The following is a 13,024-nucleotide window of genomic DNA, read 5'->3' as shown; positions in this document are numbered from 1 at the left end:
TCTGGTTTGTTTACCGAGGGATCTGGCATTGGTGAGATGGATGGAAGTATGAAATGCATTTATTAAAGTGACTCTGCATCAGTTAGAGATATTTCTTGAAGGATGGTCAGTCATTAGATCCTGCTGGCCCAACAAGAAGTGAAGTCATTTTGGATAACATGAGCAATGTCATTCTGATAATTCTAAGTCAAAGCTGAACTTAACTATGCATATTTATTTTGGGGTATTGTTTAAAAAAAAAAAACATGATAGCACTTCATTAATTTGTCTTTAGGTCTTTGTTTAGAATGAATAACCTGTGGTTCTGGTTTCAGGGTCAAGCACAGTGACTTTTCTTTGTCCTTCTTCCATACAGTAGTAAAGTAAAGGTAAAATTTTATTTATACAGCACCTTTTAAGATGTCATGATGCTTTCTCAATCATCCAGGAAAGTAAATCTCCAAAAGTTGATTCTGTTCATCTGGACGTAGCGTTTTGTGGGAGAAACGTTTCGTCACTCATCCAAGTGACATCTTCAGTCTCAGCTGACTGCAGGTTTCCCCAATCTTATGCAAATGTACTGTTTATAAGATTGGGGGAACCTGGTGTGAATGGCTTTTGTTTCAGAATCATTTCTGAGGTCATATCTTTCCATTGATTTAAGCCAAATCTGACTTTACACTAACATTTATGGAAGGTTTAAAGAATACAGCTGAGGGCTGTAATTGCGGTGATTTTGCTTAGGGACGCACTATATCCGGCTTTTTTTTTTTTTGTAACATTGACCTGTACAGAGGTACGGGGTGGAAATGAGACGGAAGCTGCTGAGTGAAAATGTTCAAATATTTTCACTTTCGCTTGGCACGCTCCAGCCCTCCTCCTTCCAGCAGTTCTCTTTTCAGCTGCGCGCGCTGCTCGCGCTGCGCTTCACACACAACTTTAGAGACACAGAGAGCAGAGAGCCACGCAGAGCATCGCTGTGTGAGCATGTCCCAGGTAGAATTATCGTTATTATAAGATGATCCTGCTGCTCGCTCTGCTTTCTGTTCTCTCTGGAGAACTGGGTCTGTGCCGGAAGGAGGATGAAGGCTTCAACTTTGATGGAGACATCCGCCAATTCGCCGTGACCCCCAACATGCTTTACATCGCCACAGAGGAGAGGCTGTACCAGCTGAGCCACGACTTGACTTTGATCAACAGTCTGACCCAGAGGGGAATAATAAAGACCGGAAACCAGCAGGATGATGTGCAGTTTCACCGGGTTTCTGACACAGCTGAGTGGAACGCAACTTTCAGCATCAACGTGTTGTTGCCTTTCACAAAGAATGACTCGCTGATCAGCTGCGGTGTGACTGACGATGACTGCGGCCACTGCGAGATTCTGGACCTGAAGAACATCTCCAACCTTCTGTACAGAGAACACATCCAGGTGGGTCCTCTGAAGCGCAGCAGCAGGTCAGTCAGCTTTCTGGTGGATGTGAAGAAGAAAACTCAGGCTGACACTTACATTCTGACCGCGATCCAACAAAACAGAGAAAAGCCCGAAAACAACAAGTGTGGTATTAATCGGCAGACTGTCAATCTTCAGGATGCAGATGACAAACAGGGTGGAGGTATATTTTCTCTAACTGATGGAGCTTCAGGCACACCTGGGATCAAAAGTAAAGGTGATGTGGAGTTTGTTGACGGGTTTCAGATCAATTCAACCATCTATCTGTTCTCCAACGCGCTCTCAGCTCAAACAAACAGAGTCCGTCTCATTTGGCTTGAAGGCGAAAAGAGCAAAACTGATACGCTCAAGTCTCTGCGGGGCGCGACTCTCAGTGTCTCTGACAGTCAAAGCAGCAGACTCGTGGCCTCCTCGGTCATCCCGGGGGAGCAGCCGGTGCTTTGGAGCGGCGTGTTCAGTGTGGATGGAGGAGACACCAACACTCAGCTAATGGTGTTTGACATCAGCCCTGATTACAGCAGTGATGCCGACAGAGATCCAGACTTCTACACCTCTGTGCCATCAGAAGTGACGGTGAGAGCTTTTCAAACTCTGATTTAATGGTTCTTAATTTAATGGCTCCAGTATCCTCTGGATAAATGTCCCTTTAAAAAAGAATAAAATAACTAAATTATACATTTTAACTACAACAAAAAGAAAGTTTTGTTCTTTTGTGCGTCTTAATAGAGTTATTTTTGTAATATCATTTCAGCTGCTGGAAAAATCTTGTCATGTTTGATCATCATAGACTGAAGAAAGATGAGAGAGCAGTTTAAGACTTTTGTACAATTGGTGATAAAATAATCCATATATTTGTTTCTCCACACATACTATAACAAAAAAAATGTTATCTATGAACCAGTTTAACTATTAAGCCAACTGTGGGATGTCCTAATGGCCACACTTCATGTCTGAACCTCATATTTCAAACTAAAATGACAAAATCAAGAAATTCAACTGACTTTGGTGACAATGCAGCAACAGACATGCTTCAGTGAGGCTTCAGGACTTTCAGTACTTCTGATGTTCAGTTCTTCAGGTCAGTTATTTCTGATGTTTTTCTGTTTCTCAGCCAAAGATCCTCAAACCGAAGGCAGTGATTTTCAGGCAGAGCTACATGACCTCAGTGCTGGCAGTGAGGCAGAGAGGCTGGATGGTTTTCTATATTGGGACAGGAGACGGACAGCTCATTAAGGTTTGTATAAATTATCATATATCAGTTATTATTAACAGAAAGAAATAAAGCTAATGTTCAGTATTTCAGAGGCCATCTAGTAGCAGTAGGGTGTCTATTGAGAAACTGTTAACTAAACAAATTTAATGCATTAACTGTTTAGGAATTACAGCCATTTTTATACACAGGCTGCCATTTTCACAGTCAGTTGAGGCCTAATTTCGTTATGTCACAACATTTCGCTGGAAGTCAACGTATTAGGCCCAAGGAAGTGTCAGTGCAAGTAAACAAGGCTGAACAAGCAAAAGAAAGCAGACAGACGGCAGAGCCTGTAGGAGAAGCCAAATCAACATTCCAGATCAAGAACATCCAACGAGTCTGAACAAGTACAGAAGACAACCGATGTGGATGTTTGCAGCAGTGTTTCATTAGTTTACAGCTACAGAGCATCATGGAATCCCAAGAAAACCCTTGGAGAAGTAGTTTTGTCGTCCTTTATCAAACTTTGAGTTAAAGAGACACCTTCAGGAATGTATATACGGAAACCATTGTTTACACTCGGGCACAGGAAGACCAGATTAGACCTGGCTGAAAACATCTCAAAGATGCCTAAAAATAAATATTTGGACAGAAACAAAGATTTACTGGATGATGGTTAACGGGGGGAAGAAAAGTGTAAAAGCTTTTGTTTTTAGTGTAAATTCTAACATTAACACTTGTGATCTTAATTATATGATTATCAGCTTTATTTATTTTTTACATTCTTCCTAGAGTCCCATTTTTTTCAAAGCAAGGTTGTAACTAGATTAATCACTCACACTGCTTCTGATTTGACATAAACAACCAAACAATACAAACCCCCCCACTGAGTACAGAAACAATAGTACAGTCTCTCCTTCTTGTTGTCAGCTGTCTGTGGACAGGAACTATCACGCTGCCTGTCCCACGGTGCTCTACAGGACCAGTGATGACCGCAAAGTGTTTCCCAAATTACATCTGGATCCAGTGGGTCGTAAACATGTGTATGTGCCATTTACAAACCAGGTACTTATATTATTTACTGATTATCTTAACGTCACATGTACCTGTGCTGCATTTTAAAGTGTTTGTTGTTCTAGGTGAAGCGAGTTCCTGTGTCAAAGTGCAGCACGTACACAAATGTGCAGGAGTGTTGGTCTGCACAGGATCCATACTGTGGTTGGTGTGGCTCTAAAAGCAGGTGAGAGAAACAACATGCAGCTGACGTCTCCAAACTATTCTGAACTTGGTGATCATTTCTCCTTCTTCTCCCAGCTGCACATTTGAAGATGACTGCACAGATTCAGACTGGCTGTCCATTCCTGATGAGTCCCAACACAAAATGATTTCCCACAAAGTTGAAAAGGACACAAACGGACAGGTACAGCTTACAAACACACTTGGGACTGTGATCATTTGTGGCTTTCAGGTGTTTCTCACTTATGTTCTTCATTTTCAGATTTTACTAAAAATCCACACACACCTGACTGTGGGCCAGGAAGGGCCGTCTAACTTTGCCTGTCAGTTCGTTGGAAGGTCCGGCTCGATTTGTGCTTCGAATAACCCTCCTCCACATTTCCCACAATGCACCTGCATCCTGTCTGATCGTACGCTTCCTGCTGATGGTCAGTGACTTTTCAGAAATAATTCCAGGAATAAAATGCTTCACAACAAAAGTTATTTATTGATTTGTAGTATTTGCCAAAATAAGAAAATTAAATCAGAAATATTAATGACAGAGCTACTCTGACAGATGAAATATTCTAACTGTTTATTATTATAGTGGTACAGCTCAAACATATATACTACTAATAGTAGAGACTTTGACACTTAAGTTTTTTTGTTTTTTTTAATGTACAGGTCTGCATGTCACAATAAAATTCAGACTTGGGACATCACAGCTGTCAGAACAACTGAGGTTAAACGACTGCTCTAACATGAGTGGACCACCAAGTTTCATGTTGTAAGTCCATTAATACTAGAAATGATTCAATGACTCAGACTGTGGACAGACTAAAGTGGTCCTGATGTGATTAACAGAAAGATCAGACAATCAAGTCGCAGTTAGAAATCAAAGAGAACGAAACCTTACTGATGAAAGCTGGAAAAGTTGAACAATTGAATGAAACTGTACGGACAGGATGGACCAGAGACGAGTGGTCTTGTTGTGGGAAGTCTTTATACTGGTTTATTTCAGCAAAGCCATGAGCTTGCTCATGGCCCGGAGCGTACTTGAAAACATATTTTCATTATTAAATGTTCTCGGCAGTAAACTCATACAGCGTCCTCATTTCAGCTGAGCTTTGTTCAGTAGAACTTCTTGGCTGAACATCTGCTCTCTTCCTGTTATTCATTCAGGATGACGCGGACTGGGTGTTTCTGTTTCTGCATGAAAAGTATGGCAGTCTCTTTTCATTCCCAAAAGTACACGTAGTTGATTCCTCTTCTTGAATCCTTTCCTCGGCATCTTGGTCCCTCCTACCAGCTGTGGCAGCAGAGGAAATGAGGAAGAGAGATATTTAACAAAATAAGACATCCTGTCAGTTAAGACATAAATGAACCATAAAGAACTTTAGCGACTGTGGCTGAGGAATAAGAACTGCTTCAGTGCAGATTGGATTGACTGAGGCGACACGCAGTTTTCCTCAGGAAGTGGGTGGAGAGCAGGCAGGTGGGGTCAGCGTGTGTGTTCGGAGGTCCAGGTGGTTATGAGTAGGAAAAACAAAACAGCTTTGTCCTTCTCTCATTCATGCACTCCTTTTTTCCCTATGGTGCTTTTTTGTGCTCATCTCACTCCTCTGTTTTCTGCTCAGGTGTCGGCAGTGTATCAAAGCTGGTTGTGGATGGAACAAAAACAGCTGTTCCTGGGCTAACCAAGGAGAGACTGGTGTACTAGTGACTGATTTTATGGATTTATCAGTCTGTGTGCTACATTATTTTAAATTCATCACTTTTTAACATTCAGCAAGAAACGTTGGCTTAATGGTAGAAAACAACATTTTTAGTAAAGGCCAGACATGCTAAGAAAAACACAATTACTGAGCAAATTTCCTACTGATTAACTTATTTTGAGGATGACATTTTCAAGTATTTATTGCTTCATCAATACAATGATTTCCATGTTTAGTTTATAAAAAATAAAAATGCTTTTATTAGCAGTTTTCCTCTTTTTGAACTAAGATAATGTTAGCCACAACAGGTCCTAGATCAGTTCTGATAGATTACAGTGCTACGCACATGCTAAGTGCTGAATCCCCTCCTGCAGGACAGAGTTTGCCAAGAGTTGGAGTCTGGGAAGAACTTCTCCGTGAGTCTGATCCTCATTGTTCCTCTGACACCTAATCCACATCCAGTATAATGTCAGCAGAAAGAAATTAAATTATCTGTTTTTTTTGTTTGTTTCACTGTCAGATCCCAGAGATCTCCTCCATCACTCCCAGTGTGGTGTCTTTCTATGGGACAAACCATGCAGTGTTATTAGGTCGTAACCTTGGTGATGTGAAACGAGTGAGGATCCAGACACACGCTGACTGTACTCCAAAAGAGTGAGCCACTGTACACATAACTAAGACGATGCTGGGAAATGACAAATTAAAGAGCAGATTTTAATACAGGGGAACACCACCCATATTACAAACCTACATATTCTATAATTTAACCCTCTCAAAGCAGGTGTTGCCGATTTGCAACAGTTAAAAACTAACAACCTGATTACCCCACATACATATTTTATGAGTTTTTTTTACTCAGAAGTACCACTGCAGGACTTGGTTGTGCATTAGCAACAAAAAGTTTAATTTGAGCCTGAGAGGGTTAACTTTGACAGGTCAATTCTAAAATAGTTAACAGTGTGTTTCATAAAATACTAACAAATCCAGAATATGTACAATAAGAGTCACCCTTCACACAAAACAACAATAAAATATTAAATAAAGAAACAATACAAGGATTCAAAATTAAGGTGCAAAAGAAGAAATTAGTAAAAATAAAACAACAAGTTTTGTCTGTTTTCAGGTTTTCTGCATATCGTGGTGATGTCATTGAGTGTGTGTCTTTGCCCAGGTCTCCTGTTTGGGGCAACACTGGTATCAGTCTGACGTTCCACATTCCCACCACAGAACTTAAAGGTGTGGCCAGCGTCTGCGTTCTCCTCCCAGATGGTAGTTGCCATGGTGAGGCTAACATCACTTACCGCTCATCGCCATCCTGTGGCAACATTACTCCAAGCAGCAGCTGGATGAGGTAAGATTAGTTTTGCACAAAGCGTTAGCGACAGCTGCTGATGGTGGATCCAGAACTTCCAGCAGCTAATGTCACAGAAAGAGTTTAAACTGAAGCTTTTAAACTGGATGACTAAAAGGAACTAGTGCTGATAACTGATTTTGAGGAGGTGGTCACCTCTGACTAAATTCAGTTTAGTTTTTAGACAAATCAAATCAAATAGAACCAAATTAACAACCATACAATATCTGCAACACATTTAATGTGACATATGGAGAGCACTGTCTCTAAGAAATTATCTTCTGAGAAGTGCAATAAAAAAACCTGATAAATCAAAATAATAATCATCTGCAGTTCATTTTAACAGGGAGTCTTCCTGAGGCAATAAAGGCCGATAGTAAAGGTGGTGTTAATGATCCAAATCTAAAACTACTTTAGTCTTATTTATTTATTACAAATATAACATGTTAGTGGGAAAGAATAGAGACATGGATTTTTTCTGCTCCATCAAGCAATAAGCTTATTGTTACACCTTTATTGAGCTCTGCTGGTTTTCTGCTATAATGCTGTAGATCTTTCTTCCATTAAGAAGTGATGCAGCATCATTTTTATTCTCAAGTAAACTCTTAAAGAACCCCACGGTGATCCTTTCATGCTTTGGCCTTTATAGCTACAAAGCTAAATTTGTTGTTTTAGTCCATCAGACACTTTGGTCTGCATCAGAACATAACAACTAGGTCATCCTCAGATGATGACTCATTATACTCTAGTGTATAGAAATCTCTTAAACCTGCAATGGGAGCCACTGCAGTACAGTTTTACCATTACATTGAGGTGTCATTATAAGAATTATTCTCTGTGATCAAGAGTCTTTCATACTCTCTGCTCTGCATAAATGCTGCTCTGTGTTTGGTAGTGGGAAGAGGAAGCTCACACTCATGGGGTCTCACCTGGACCTTGTTGAAGGGGTCGTACACAGCCACGCCAAGCACGACGTCAAGCTTCCCATCGACAGCAGCTATCAGGTCTGCAGACACACACAGTGTAAATGGGATTGTTGTTACACATCAAATATATCATTTTACATAATATGTCTTTCTCTGGTTGATTTACAGAGGTAAAGATGTCATGGTTCAAACTTTCAAATTTTAAAATGTTCAAAATGTTGGCTGATTTCAACATGAAAGCAGAACACATTCAGACTAGATGTGTTCTTAAATGCCGTTCAAACAAACGTTTGTTCATCATTTTAAAAGATAATAGGATGAACACTAGTGAACGATGATTACAAAAGCACTCATGTTAAATGAACAAACAAATAAACAATGAACTAACATTAAAGCAAGCTTCAGTGTTTGAGAAGACAAATTAATCTGCTCCACTACCAGGTTTTCTATTCATTGTGCATGTGTATGAAACGTGTGCACACCCGGGTTTTAGTCAACTTAAAAAATGAGATCAAATAATTTCAAAACTGTTCTCATCTTTAACTCTAACCTGTACAATATAATTTCAAAACCAACTAACCAACTATGTTTTTAAAAATTATATTTTTTTAAATATATTTAAAAATAATAATAAAACATCCAATTAGTTGGTTGCATACGTGTGCACAAACTTAGTTAGCCCAATACTTTGTGGAAGTGCCTTTTGATTAATCAGAGGATTGGGTCTCTCAGCATGGCATATCTGACCTGCCTATTCTTACTTGCACCAAATGTGTAAAATGTGAGAGCATGTGCACAGGCATCTTCTGCTCATCCCACAGATTTTTTAATGGAAATAATTAGACCCCATCTTATCTTAAAGACAGCATCGTATCATATCACCCCAATAGAGCACTTTGCGCTCAGACTATTGATTCATTGGGTATTTAAAAGTAGAATGGGAAGCAGAGCCTTCAGCTTTCAGCTCCTTCTCTGTAGAACCAGCTCGAAGTTTGTATTCAGGAGACAGACACCCTCTCTATTTTTATGATTAGGCTTAAATCTTTCCTTTTTGATGAAGCTTACAGGGAGTGCAGAATTATTAGGCAAGTTGTATTTTTGAGGAATAATTTTATTATTGAACAACAACCATGTTCTCAATGAACCCAAAAGAGTCATTAATATCAAAGCTGAATGTTTTTGGAAGTAGTTTTTAGTTTGTTTTTAGTTTTAGCTATTTTAGGGGGATATCTGTGTGTGCAGGTGACTATTACTGTGCATAATTATTAGGCAACTCAAAAAACAAATATATACCCATTTCAATTATTTATTTTTACCAGTGAAACCAATATAACATCTCCACATTCACAAATATACATTTCTGACATTCAAAAACAAAACAAAAACAAATCAGCGACCAATATAGCCACCTTTCTTTGCAAGGACACTCAAAAGCCTGCCATCCATGGATTCTGTCAGTGTTTTGATCTGTTCACCATCAACATTGCATGCAGCAGCAACCACAGCCTCCCAGACACTGTTCAGAGAGGTGTACTGTTTCCCCTCCTTGTAAATCTCACATTTGATGATGGACCACAGGTTCTCAATGGGGTTCAGATCAGGTGAACAAGGTGGCCATGTCATTAGTTTTTCTTCTTTTATACCCTTTCTTGCCAGCCACGCTGTGGAGTACTTGGACGCATGTGATGGAGCATTGTCCTGCATGAAAATCATGTTTTTCTTGAAGGATGCAGACTTCTTCCTGTACCACTGCTTGAAGAAGGTGTCTTCCAGAAACTGGCAGTAGGACTGGGAGTTGAGCTTGACTCCATCCTCAACCCGAAAAGGCCCCACAAGCTCATCTTTGATGATACCAGCCCAAACCAGTACTCCACCTCCACCTTGCTGGCGTCTGAGTCGGACTGGAGCTCTCTGCCCTTTACCAATCCAGCCACAGGCCCATCCATCTGGCCCATCAAGACTCACTCTCATTTCATCAGTCCATAAAACCTTAGAAAAACCAGTCTTGAGATATTTCTTGGCCCAGTCTTGACGTTTCAGCTTGTGTGTCTTGTTCAGTGGTGGTCGTCTTTCAGCCTTTCTTACCTTGGCCATGTCTCTGAGTATTGCACACCTTGTGCTTTTGGGCACTCCAGTGATGTTGCAGCTCTGAAATATGGCCAAACTGGTGGCAAGTGGCATCTTGGCAGCTGCACGCTTGACTTTTCTCAGTTCATGGGCAGTTATTTGGCGCCTTGGTTTTTCCACACGCTTCTTGCGACCCTGTTGACTATTTTGAATGAAACGCTTGATTGTTCGATGATCACGCTTCAGAAGCTTTGCAATTTTGAGACTGCTGCATCCCTCTGTAAGATATCTCACCATTTTTGACTATTCTGAGCCTGTCAAGTCCTTCTTTTGACCCATTTTGCCAAAGGAAAGGACGTTGCCTAATAATTATGCACACCTGATATAGGGTGTTGATGTCATTAGACCACACCCCTTCTCATTACAGAGATGCACATCACCTAATATGCTTAATTGGTAGTAGGCTTTCGAGCCTATACAGCTTGGAGTAAGACAACATGCATGAAGAGGATGATGTGGACAAAATACTCATTTGCCTAATAATTCTGCACTCCCTGTATAGTTAGGGCTGGATGAGGTGACCCCAAATCCTTCTTTAGTTATGCTGTAATAGGCACAGGCTGCTGGGGGATTCCCATGATTCACTGTGAGTGTTTGCATTTTCACTCTATATATGTTTATAAACCACTCTGCATTTAATCATTAGTTATTATTAGTCTCATGCCCTCTTCCACAGTGTGTCTGTGTCCTGTCTTCCTTCTCTCACCCCCAACCAGACCAACATGTCAGATGGCTGCCCCTCCCTGAGCTTGGTTCTGCTAGAATTTTCTCCCTGTTAAAAGGAAGTTTTGAACGTTCTGTTGAATTTAGGTCGTGTGTGTGTGTGTGTGTGTGTGTGTGTGTGTGTGTGTGTGTGTGTGTGTGTGTGTGTGTGTGTGTGTGTGTGTGTGTGTGTGTGTGTGTGCTTTTCAGGTCATGGTAGCTCCTGTGCTAAAGAATTAGTGCTCAACTATATTTAAAAAATAACATCACTTAAGCATCTCATCCAGACATTGACTTTATAACACAGAATGTATTTAAACTCCTTGCAGAGTCTCAGCTATGACACACCTGAAGCTGAAAGCACTTTGATGATTTCTAGCAGCACTGTGTTTCTAAAAGCAGCCAATGAAACTTTAGCCTGCTCTTTAAACATCACCTACCATCCAGAGCCTGAGTTTACCAGCTTCACAGCCATAAGGACAGGAAACAATGTCCGCATCACCTTAAAGGTAACATTGTTACTTTTGCTTTTTTTTTTTTTATCGCATGTACAAACAGGAGTTCATTAAAGGTCAAACTTTGTTTCTGTTATTTTAGAAAAAGTCAGACAAACTGGAGATGTCAAAAGACGAGTTATCAGTGTGGGGCGTTCAAGACACACAGGAATACGGCTGTATCCTGGTGGCCAAAGAAACCAGTAAAGAGACTGACTCCTTCAGCTGTGAGATTAAAGGGCTACCCAACACACGATTCCAAAAGTTAAAGGTAAATCTTTCTTTTAAGCTATAGGCAACACTTTCATAGAGATACATTTGTTGTGACAGTAGGTCCAACATTATAGCAATCGTGTTACCATACAAAGTACACAAAATATATTTCTGATATCATTTTAAATGACTGTTTTCTAAAATAATTCTATAAATACGTGATATTGAACTTCAATACACAATCAACATAAAACAAAACAAAACTGATCAAATGAGTCTGTGGTGAGAATAGCAAAAGTTTTGAGTAGAATCTTTAAACTTGTATCAAGTCCAAAAACATCTATTAAAACATCATTTTTTAAACAGTTATGTTCAAATTGTGATATTTCCTTAAGACTAGTTCTGCTGCTCTGGTGAGACTTCACCCTGTGAAATGCTTTTTTGTATTTTCTAGATAAAGTATGGTGACAAGACAATAAGCCTCAGTGATTCTTCATCACACCATGTCTCTCCAATACTGCTTTCCCTGCTGATAATTGGACATATTGCCAGTAAGTTGTGTTGACATATTGGCTTTTTCTATAAACCCTGAACAAATTTCAATTTCAATTATGTAGTACAATTTCTGGAGACCTTTTCTACTCCATCTTGACAGCGTTCTAGTTTTTCTGCTCAGGTTAAATTGGTTACTGTTTGGCTTTTTGTATTGGTGGCTATCTGTCTATGGTGGAGGAGACGCCCAGGGAGATGAATGGATTTTGACCAATGATGCCCCTCTCTCTGTTCAAGTGTTTTCATGTTATGTCTGTTTGATTAATAAATCACTTTGATGAATAAATCTTCCTTGTTTAAAAATGTGCCATGGTGTGTTCTCCCTCTGTTTATGACCTCTTGATGTCTTTTATTAATAAAAATTATAAAAAACAAAAACAAAACACCAAATATAATAATATACACCAGAATCTCATTATAGCTTTGGAGTATGCTTGTGCACAACATCCCACAAATAACTAAAATTTCAAGAGAATTTTCTGGGAAGACATAATTAAATACCAATCATATATATATATGATTGGTATTGGTATATATATATATATATATATATATATATATATATATATATATATATATATATATATAAATGGTGGTGGCTAACCAACCGGACATAGTGGTGGTAGACAAACAGAAGAAGACGGCTGTAGTGATCGATGTAGCGGTTCCGAATGACAGCAATATCAGGAAGAAGGAACACGAGAAGCTGGAGAAATACCAAGGGCTCAGAGAAGAGCTCGAGAGGATGTGGAGGGTGAAGGTAACGGTGGTCCCCGTGGTAATCGGAGCACTAGGTGCGGTGACTCCCAAGCTAGGCGAGTGGCTCCAGCAGATCCCGGGAATAACATCGGAGATCTCCGTCCAGAAGAGCGCAGTCCTGGGAACAGCTAAGATACTGCGCAGGACCCTCAAGCTCCCAGGCCTCTGGTAGAGGACCCGAGCTTGAAGGATAAACCGCCCGCAGGGGCGTGCTGGGTGTTTTTTGTTTATATATATATATATATATATATATATATATATATATATACACGAGTACAGCATTCTTTATTTCTATTAAATATCCTAAAAATGAGCTACTGTACCTTAAACACAAGTGAAGTTGGAAGAA

The 13,024-nt window shown here is 39.9% G+C and overlaps 1 protein-coding gene across 2 annotated transcripts; it reads left to right on the top strand.

The window, feature by feature from the left end:
- Nucleotides 1–859: 859 nt before the first annotated feature.
- On the top strand, nt 860–12,354 carry LOC146649188 (plexin-C1-like). Of its 2 annotated transcripts, none has more exons than XM_085387191.1 (15): nt 860–2,002; nt 2,541–2,663; nt 3,552–3,686; nt 3,761–3,861; nt 3,936–4,041; nt 4,120–4,285; nt 4,521–4,623; nt 5,474–5,579; nt 5,926–5,967; nt 6,072–6,205; nt 6,723–6,902; nt 7,798–7,906; nt 10,987–11,166; nt 11,255–11,422; nt 11,819–12,354. In XM_085387191.1, exons 1-15 carry the CDS (start codon nt 998–1,000, stop codon nt 11,927–11,929), a joined length of 2,769 nt encoding a protein of 922 aa, XP_085243317.1. In that variant the 5' UTR covers nt 860–997; the 3' UTR covers nt 11,930–12,354. The 2 variants fall into 2 exon arrangements, with proteins under 2 accessions (XP_085243317.1, XP_085243318.1); XM_085387192.1 differs by having other exon boundaries at nt 861–2,002; nt 5,474–5,549.
- Nucleotides 12,355–13,024: the final 670 nt, after the last annotated feature.

This window comes from Rhamphochromis longiceps, linkage group LG17, assembly GCF_057381845.1.
Source record: "Rhamphochromis longiceps isolate RC_006_pf linkage group LG17, R_longiceps_female_GT1.1, whole genome shotgun sequence".
NCBI classification, from domain to species: Eukaryota; Metazoa; Chordata; class Actinopteri; order Cichliformes; family Cichlidae; genus Rhamphochromis; species Rhamphochromis longiceps.
The sequence above is the reverse complement of the archived record's forward strand: the minus strand, read 5'-3'. Positions and strand labels throughout refer to the sequence as shown.